Source organism: Mytilus edulis, chromosome 1 (assembly GCF_963676685.1).
Source record: "Mytilus edulis chromosome 1, xbMytEdul2.2, whole genome shotgun sequence".
NCBI lineage: Eukaryota > Metazoa > Mollusca > Bivalvia > Mytilida > Mytilidae > Mytilus > Mytilus edulis.
The window spans coordinates 61,580,951-61,590,295 of record NC_092344.1 but is presented as its reverse complement, the minus strand read 5'-3'; the positions used below and the strand labels follow the sequence as shown (position 1 = coordinate 61,590,295).

The 9,345-nt window shown below is 31.9% G+C and overlaps 1 protein-coding gene across 3 annotated transcripts in view; it reads right to left on the bottom strand.

Annotated features, from left to right (window-relative positions):
- Positions 1 to 3,396: 3,396 nt before the first annotated feature.
- Positions 3,397 to 9,345, bottom strand: part of LOC139514698 (uncharacterized) — a 103,655-nt gene continuing 97,706 nt past the window's right edge. For all 3 annotated transcript variants that reach the window (XM_071304235.1, XM_071304225.1, XM_071304243.1), the window contains 7 exons: positions 8,900 to 9,094; positions 8,578 to 8,647; positions 7,808 to 8,011; positions 6,767 to 6,931; positions 5,787 to 6,027; positions 5,240 to 5,261; positions 3,397 to 4,201 (listed from right to left, as the gene is read on the bottom strand). In XM_071304235.1, coding sequence (XP_071160336.1) covers positions 3,889 to 4,201; positions 5,240 to 5,261; positions 5,787 to 6,027; positions 6,767 to 6,931; positions 7,808 to 8,011; positions 8,578 to 8,647; positions 8,900 to 9,094 — 1,210 coding nt within the window. In that variant the 3' untranslated portion in view covers positions 3,397 to 3,888. The remainder of the gene's footprint in view (positions 4,202 to 5,239; positions 5,262 to 5,786; positions 6,028 to 6,766; positions 6,932 to 7,807; positions 8,012 to 8,577; positions 8,648 to 8,899; positions 9,095 to 9,345) is intronic.

The following is a 9,345-nucleotide window of genomic DNA, read 5'->3' as shown; positions in this document are numbered from 1 at the left end:
TAACAAACACATGAACCAACGGCAACCATGGAACTACAGGCTTTTGACTTGTGACAGGCATATGAAGAATTTGGCGGAGTTAAACATGTCTGTGAGCGTTAAACCCTAACCCAAACCTGGGACCGCCGTGTCACAGCACAACAAAAACCATAAGAAAAAAGTTGTAGCTGGATACCTCAATAGATCGATATTACTGGCCAATATGAATTCATCAAAATTCGGCAAAGGTCTCGACGAATGAGCTGATTATGCTCAACGTGAGTCACATGTCATGTTATTCGTGAAATTACAAACCCATTGATTTGGTCGAATGCGGTAGGTCATCCTCGAGGAAAAGCGGAAGGAATTATGGTTACGACAATTGGAACATATAGTATCCGTTGTTTCCCTTTAATTGAGTGTGAGATGATTAAAAGTGTTCCATTTGTTGACAATACAGTTTAAGTCATTTGATTTGTGTCAAGTCTGCGACATTAATATCGGGGAAGTGAAACAAAGCAAATCTTTGTTCAGTAGTCGGTTTTAATGGCGTCGTTTTTTCTTCACGTTTATCATTTCGGGATCTATCATAGCTAACTATGCGGTAGGGGTTTTGCTCATTGTTAAAGGCCATATATAGTGACATATACCTGTTAACTTCTCAGTGATTTAGTATTTTTTGGAGGGATGTTTTATTATGATGAGTTTATTTACAACCACTGGGTCGATGCCACTGCTGGTGGAGATTTATTTCCCCGAGGGTATCAAAAGCTCAGTAGTCAGCACTTTTTGTGCTGACAAGAATTATCATTGATAGTGTTATATTTATAAATTAACTGTTTACAAATTTGAATTTTTTGAAATATTAAGGTTTTTCTACCTCAGGCATATAGATTACCTAAGCTGTATTTGGCAACACTTTAAGGAAATTTGGATCTCAATGCTCTTCAACTTCGTACTTTTTTGGCATTTTTTGTTTGTTTTTTTAAAACTTTTTTGGATTCGAGCGTCACTGATGAGTCTTTTGTAGACGAAACGCGCGTCTGGCGTATATATTAAATTTAGTCCTGGTATCTATGAGGAGTTTAATTATTAGCTAAAATACCACATCTTCTTATTTTTATATAAGTATAAAGAAAGAAGACGTGGTATAATAGCCAATGAGACAACTCTCCATAAGAGACCAAATGACACAGAATTTACAATTATATTACCGTACGGCCTTCAACAATGAGTAAAGCCCATACTGGCTAGTCTACTATAAAAGACCCCGAAATGATAAACATAAAATAATCCAAACGAGAAAACTAACGAACTTATTAAATAATGAACAAAAGATGAACGAAAAACACTTAATAACAGGCTCCTGACAGTGGGCAGGCACATACATATATAATGTGGCGGGGTTAAACATGTTAACGGAATCCTAACCCTCCCCTAACCTGGGATAGTGGTGTAACATGATCTAACATTACAAAATAGGAATCGAATGAACTATAAAAATCAATTGAAAAAGGCTTAACTCATCAGATGGATTCAGATAAAAATAATACACCAAGTGGACATGTCCGGGAACTTGTATATCCCAAAAACGAAACGACACGAAGTACTATTCCGAGAGTTTTGTTTTGAAGTTAATAAAACTTCGTTGTCCTGATAAATTTGTAAATCTCTATTTATGTTATAAACCGTGTATCGTTGTATAGGAGTTAATCTTTTAGATCAAGATAAAGCTCTTACAGAATTTTTCTTTTTAAAACTGTATGTTACAGAAAAATTAACTTTTTAGAGTCAACAGCAATCTCAGGCGAGACAGAGGGTTCCGTTGTATTCTTCACGAATTTAGTATAGTACTGATTCCATTTGAGAACTAAGGAAAATAAACAACCGCCTGACTTACTGGTGGGGGTATATCCCCCTCATGTCCGAAATATTTTAATTTTTTAGTACTATTTTCTGATATTTGACTGCCGTTCGCCCTTTTCATATAAAATAAATTCACATACCCGAAGCACATTAAACAAACGAAATATGGAAATCGATTTAAAAATAGACCTTTGTTTTTACAAAGTAGTCACGTGATTTTACCACATCTTCAAATAAACAAGTCGATACCTGTAACTTGGCATTGCACAATGTCATGTTTTTCTCTGGCAGTTTATGACGTCTTTACACTAAATCCATTGGATGTTGGATGTGTACGGATTGATAGTTTGTTCTTAGATGCATGATTTTCTTATTAGTTGTTAGTGGCTTTGAACTAGCTGTCAGATAACTGCGAGTACTTTCAGATCTGTTCATTGTGTCGTTATGTGTCGGGATGTACAAGTACCAGGCCACGTCAACTTGTATTTTGTCCATCTGATGAGTTAAGCCTTTTTCAACTGATTTTTATAGTTCGTTCTTTTATGTTGTACTGTTATACCACTGTCCCAGGTTAGGGGAGGGTTGGGATCCCGCTAACATGTTTAACCCCGCCACATTATTTATGTATGTGCCTGTCCCAAGTCAGGAGCCTGTAATGCAGTGGTTGTCGTTTGTTTATTTGTTACATATTTGTTTTTCGTTCATTTTTTTACATAAATAAGGCCGTTAGTTTTCTCGTTTGAATTGTTTTACATTGTCTTATCGGGGCCTATTATAGCTAACTAAGCGGTATAGGCTTTGCTCATTGTTGAAGGCCGTAAGGTAACCTATAGTTGTTAATGTCTGTGTCATTTTGGTCTTTTGTGCATAGTTGTCTCATTGGCAATCATACCACATCTTATTTTTTATATAAGTTGTCGACTTAATCAATTAATAAGTTGAATTCATCATGTCGACTTCTTGTTACTATGTCATTACATTTATATTAGCAAGTCGACATGGTAATGCAATTATTTTTTCATCATTCCGACAAGTTGACTACACATACTGGTTTGTCTCCAGCTTATAACACACAACTTAACAAGTAATTCCGACTTAATTACAACAAAACAACTTTACAAGGGGTGTACCATATGCGCTTCCATAGACAACATATGCAAGAGTAACTTAGAAGGATAATGTGCCAATAGAAGAACATTACCGAATTCAATATCAACAAAGTTACATAAATTATTTAATTTGTGTGGACATATTTTTGATACATATTAGCTACTTGAATTAATTTTAATAATAAAGGCATTCACAAAAAGTTACACGATTGAGTTTTCAAAAAAAAAAACGTTGATGCTTTATATGGACACGTTTTGGTAAATTGACACGTTTGAACTTTTTTTAAAAACGTTTTTGCGTCCGTTAGCACCTAGATATGTTTTCAGTTCGGTAACGTCATATGAACACATTTGGCGGAATCATATTTTTTTGGAAGGGATAGACACGTTTCTGAGTGTTAAATATATAATGATAAACATTAAGCAGTGTTAAACAAAAAAGTTACTAGTAATAACTTTATCAAAAATATTCAAAATGCTTGTAGATTGAGAAAAAAATGTTATTGATAATATTTCAATTTTTATACATATATCGGTTACATTAATTTGACAATTTGTGAACAACAGATTAAACAATTGTATTTAGATAATGCATTAAGACAACATTACATGAATCGGTATGTTCATACACTATGCAATTCGCCTTTTCAGAATAAAAAAATATGGATAATCTCATTGTTCGTACACCAAAATGAAATAACATCACGTCATTGGTTGAATTTTCATTGTTTAGAACCTTTGAAACCAATCACAACGTTTTGGTGTACGCTTTTGAAAATATTACCCAAAATGCATCAGATTCTGAAACGGCGAATTGTCGGGTATCTTACTCGCTGAGATTCATATAACTTTTCGGAGATAAATCTTTTGTCTTTTAATCACGATTTGACATGTCATTATGATCATTTCTATTGTCAGCACTTTCCTGTTGAAACTAATTCTGTTGATCGTTTCGTGATATTGGTTTTTCGTATCCGCTAAACAAGCTCAAATAATCATTTCTACGTTTATTGTTTTGCAATTGGTCATCTGCATTCATTTCATTATTCTTGATGTCCCGTCTTTGAATGTCATCCCTTGTTTGTTGGAGCTGATTATATGGATTTTTTGGTGATCGTTGTCCGAGTTCATCGTATCCTTCATTTACATCAAGATAACTGTTCCCGCGTGTACTTTTTTCTTCTTCTACATTTATTTCATCATATACTGACTCATCAGGCTCAGTATATGCATTTCCATCTTCCCTTCTGACAAAAGATGATAATACTAATTATTGATAATTAATTAATTTGAGTTTTTTTCTATGTATCAATGGCATTTAATCGTTATTCTATGTTTAATTTGGTATGAATACAATTGCAATGTATATTTTATATCAATAAACTTAACACGAAGAATTACTGGAATTAATTATGTACACGCGTTTTTTTAATTAATTCTTTTTTTTTTTTAAAGAAGAATGTTTAAAATATGAAAAATGTTTCTCCATAACAACACGTACGATCAATAAGGATTAGTGAAATATATGTTGATGAACTGTTGAACAACACCTTTTCAAGATACGTTATTTTTCACAGAAATTTGTATGGAGGAGTCCTTACTTTTTCAGATGAGACATAAAGGAAACAGTATTATAACGTTGTTCAATAGAAAAATATCGATTAAGCTAAAATGTCTCTTTACACCAGATGCATTGAATGTTAGATATGTACTTATCGATACGTTAGTCTAAAAGAGGGACGAACGATACCAAAGGGACAGTCAAACTCATAAATCTAAAACAAACTGACAACGCCATGGTTAAAAATGAAAAAGACAAACAACAGCACACACGACACATCTAAGATGCACGATATTTTAATTAGTTGTATTTGGCTCTGAACTATCTTTCGATAACTGTGAGCACTCTCATATATTTACTGTGTGTCTTTGTTATTGGTAAGAAGTATAAATACCTTGTCATGTCCGGTCTGTGAGTTTGTTAATAATATTTATCCTTTGTATCCATCTGCTGAGTGTTTCAACTTAATTTGTTTATATGTGATTCTGTTACACAATTATCTTAATTAGGGGAAGGGTTTAAAAAGCCCGCTAACAGGTCTAACACCTCGTATTATGTATGTGAATGTCCCAAGACAACAGCCTGTAATTCAGTGGTTGTCATTTATTGCTGAATATATCATTGTTCATTGATTACATTTCTTTTATTTCGTGGCCTTTATAGCTGGGTTTGCACATTGTTGAAGGCCGTACGTTGACCTATAGTTTCGAAATGTTTATTTTACCTTAAGTTTGCTATCCTTTCACCTGAAAAATATAGTAACATCTATGTACCAGTGTTGTTGTAATCCTTATGACATTATAAAAAACAAATGTTTAATCCCTCGAAAGTATAAATTATCTTTGTTTTGGTATATTAAATGTAATCAAATGTAAACATCGATCATCGATATTTTGCTGATGCAACATCGAATATTCCTAATTTGTGAAAGGTAAAAATATGTATACAATAACCATCAGAAATTAATTTACTTACAAGTATCTTATAAATAGACAATTGTTGTCTTCATAGTGACCTTCTTTTGAAGAATCTTAAATACCTGAATCAGACTTATTTCAAATACATGTACTAATATCCAAAATTGATAACATATTTTCCGTTGACAATGTATAACTTAAGATCGTTCCCATTGTCTGACTAGAGTGTCACTAATGCGTCTTATGTATATGGAACACGAATCTTAATTAAACCTTTAAATTGCATTTCATAATTGAATACATTTGTTTTCATTTATTTTCTTACAAAACTGTGTATAGTTATAAACTAACTACCTTCTATACTAGCTTTTTGGATAATTTCTTCCTTTGCCTTTATTTTCATTTTGAATTCAGTGGCAGCTTTAGTCTTTTTTCTCCGTAAAACTAATACAGCTGATATGCCTATGATGATAGATACAACTAATCCTGCGACTAATATTCCAACTATCATCACAAATGTATTGCCATTTCCTGTACTTGTTTTTGTGTTGTACTGCAAGTCACCAATATACACCTTTATTCTAATGACGTTCACCTAGTTATAAGAAAAGCATAGTGTTGGAATCGTTTTCGTATCGAGAAATCTTAACACTAGCATAACGCAGTTGTGAGTATATGTACTGTGATATAAGACTTGGGATAGTCTTTGTACACCCCTCTTAAACCGATATGAATGAGGTTCAGAGAACTTTCGAAGATACTGTATTTGTTTTAACTGTAGTCACTGGCATGATATGTGATACATGTACATATATCACATTTGAAAATTTAGAGTCAAATGCAGCTTTATATTACGATAATGAACTTTATTTATTTTTTCTCTAGCATAGAATTACAAATTGTGAAAGACCTTGAGTACATTCACATCAGACTATCAAGTTAAACAGAACTTAATATATAAACAAAACAAGTGGAAGTGAGTTGTAAACAGTCTACATATTGTCATTGAGAAAGACATACGCTTCTAAAATGTAGAATATCATTAAGTAGCTGAGTATAAATCTTTTTTCATCAGAAAACAGACACATTAACGAAGGTATGGATTGGGGATCCTTAATTTTTTAAACTGTTGGTGATTTGTTTTCTTTTTCGTATTCACATAACTACTTCATTTTAATTGATAAAGATAGAAGCACTATATGTAATAATATCTTTATGAACGACGATGATTCAACTGTCTTATCGTTTCGAACTTATTTTATCACATGTCAGTCATGTCCGTTTTATGGGCAAATAAGTATTGCGACTCTGACACATTAGAATAAATTACTTACAATAACATGAACTGTATTATCATCAATATTATTAGTCCGAGGTACTGATTTGGGTGGATAACAAGTTATGTTATCCATACTGATATCAGTTATGAGACAAATACCGTCCAATCCAATATTTATATGATAATCTTCACGGCGTGCCACATTTAATATATTTCTTCCCTATAATCATAACAACATTGTGACTTTAATAGATTTCTATATCATATCATATTTGAAGTGCTTGATAAGAAAATATCTTTCAAAGGAAATGATATTACAGAACAGCATAAAGAATTCTTACGTCTTGAAAATTAGCCAACCAATAAAAGTTCACGTTTATTTTCAAATTATACATGATCCTCATGTTATTAACTTGTAATTATTCGATATGAACTAAGCAAAATATATGCATTAGTTATGCAGTAAGTTTGATTTTTTTTATCTTTATTCTCAAAATTTGCTTTACTTATGTTTTATAATAACAAGGAAATGTGAAATGATTGCCTTTGAATATTTTTATTCATAGTTTATTATCGTTGATGTAAGCAAAAAAAAAAAGTAGCCATACAACCATAAGCGGAATTCATACGTTATCATTAAAGTAATTAGCGGAACCCATACGTTATCATTAAAGCAAAAAGGCCCCAAAATGAAAACAATGTGCATCAACTCAAATTACACACCAACGCAGTTCAGATTAACATTTTCTGTTGAAGTTTTAGCGTTGTCATAGCTTTCGTTTAGTAAAACATACTTTCATGCTTATTGTTATCGCTTAAGACTGTTTTTTTTCTAAATAATTTAGTTTATTGAACATAAAAAAACGGTAAAATATCTTTGACTGTTCAATATTAATTCTCAAACTCAGTTATTGACTTTGTGTTTTATGACAACATAATTAAGTTTTCTCATTAATGTTTTCAATAATGATAGCTCTGTCATAAATTTGAATTAAGTCTCAATTAATCGAAAGCTGAAACTTTATGCAATACGTTAATGAAAACATTCAATTGAGCTTTTCTGTAAAGAAAAGTCTACTCTTTAACAAAACCTTACCTCAATTTCAATAGAAGATTCCTTGTCGTACAGAACAATGCCTTGAAACATTTCAAACGTAGGGTCCTCCACATATTCTATTGGAAACTGAATTGTCACTCCATCAAAATGAACATCAATTCTTTGATTGTTAGGCTGATTCTTTAATCTTGGGGGTGTTTCACATTCAGTAGAAGTGTCTTCTGGTACATTACATGGGTTATCCTGGAGGCAGTATTGGACAAAAAACTTTCAAAATGATACTTTCAACATTTACAAGCCTAACATATACATTGTTTATTTCATGCTCTATGAAATGATCTGCGTTTACGTGTCTCCGTCAATCCGAAAAAGGGGAAACTAAGCATAAATGATAAGTAGCATTAATCCGCTACATGCTCATATATCTATGAGCTATTCGCGAGTAAGGAACCTCGTACTTGGTTACTCATTTGTTTTATATTTATGTTTAATGTTCCACTATCATTTGAACATTTTAGCAAAATACATTTTCTTGATTTTGAATGTGATTTTTAATCTTTTTGATGTGGTATATTGTTGTACATTACAAGATAGTCCAGTTAGTGAAATGAAATGCAGTTCTTTTTTGTAGGATGATCGATAATTTCTCTTAGAAGTACAAAAACAGAATTTGTTATTCAACATGCATGACATACACATTGAAATATTCAGGAAAGCTTAACTAAATAAATAATTGTAGAATTAAATGATTTTATTTAGGCTTGTACCTGATCCCAATATATGCAAAACAAAATGTACTTCGCACTTACCACTCTTTCTACTGTTATCGAACCGACATTATTGAAACCATCACCACGAATTGTAAATGTTACGCCTCCACTGAAAAATTTAATCAGCAATATGTGAAGAAATCAATTGTACACGTTTTTGTTTTTTTTAATAAAACATGTTTTATCTTTAAATTTTATTTTTACAAATAGTATTCTGTATTTCATCATAACGAATTTAAGTTGGATCATTGAAATATTAATCCTCCGTTTCAATAATTTGACCAAAATAAATGACAATCTTTTAGAAACCATTATTACTAACGTTTTAAGTTTTCCTTAACATATATTTATATACACTTACCTTTGTAAAGCCTTCGGTATTTCAGTCGAAATATTAAATGTTGGATCCGGTAAATATTGAAATGTTTCGTTAAGTGTCAATTCTGTCAGGCCATCAATAACAATGTTTAGTTGGGTCATATTTCGAGGTTCTGATGAAATACCTGTTTTGCACTTGATTTGGGGATTTTGTAAGCTGAAGATCGTTTGAGATTCACTGTAATAAACCAAAAACAGAAATAAATTTTTGATATGTATATTTTCCATTAAAGAACGGAACATTTCTTCAATAAAATAAGATTAGGCCATATATTTTGTTCTCCTCAAAATTGGAAGTATCTTCGTATCCTTGGTACTTTCTTTAACATGCTGAAGTGTGTGTTTCACCGGGCGATAGAACAAATACATAACATAACAATTTAGATATTCTTGAAAGTAAACTCTTTGAAATCTTAAATTCATAAGTTT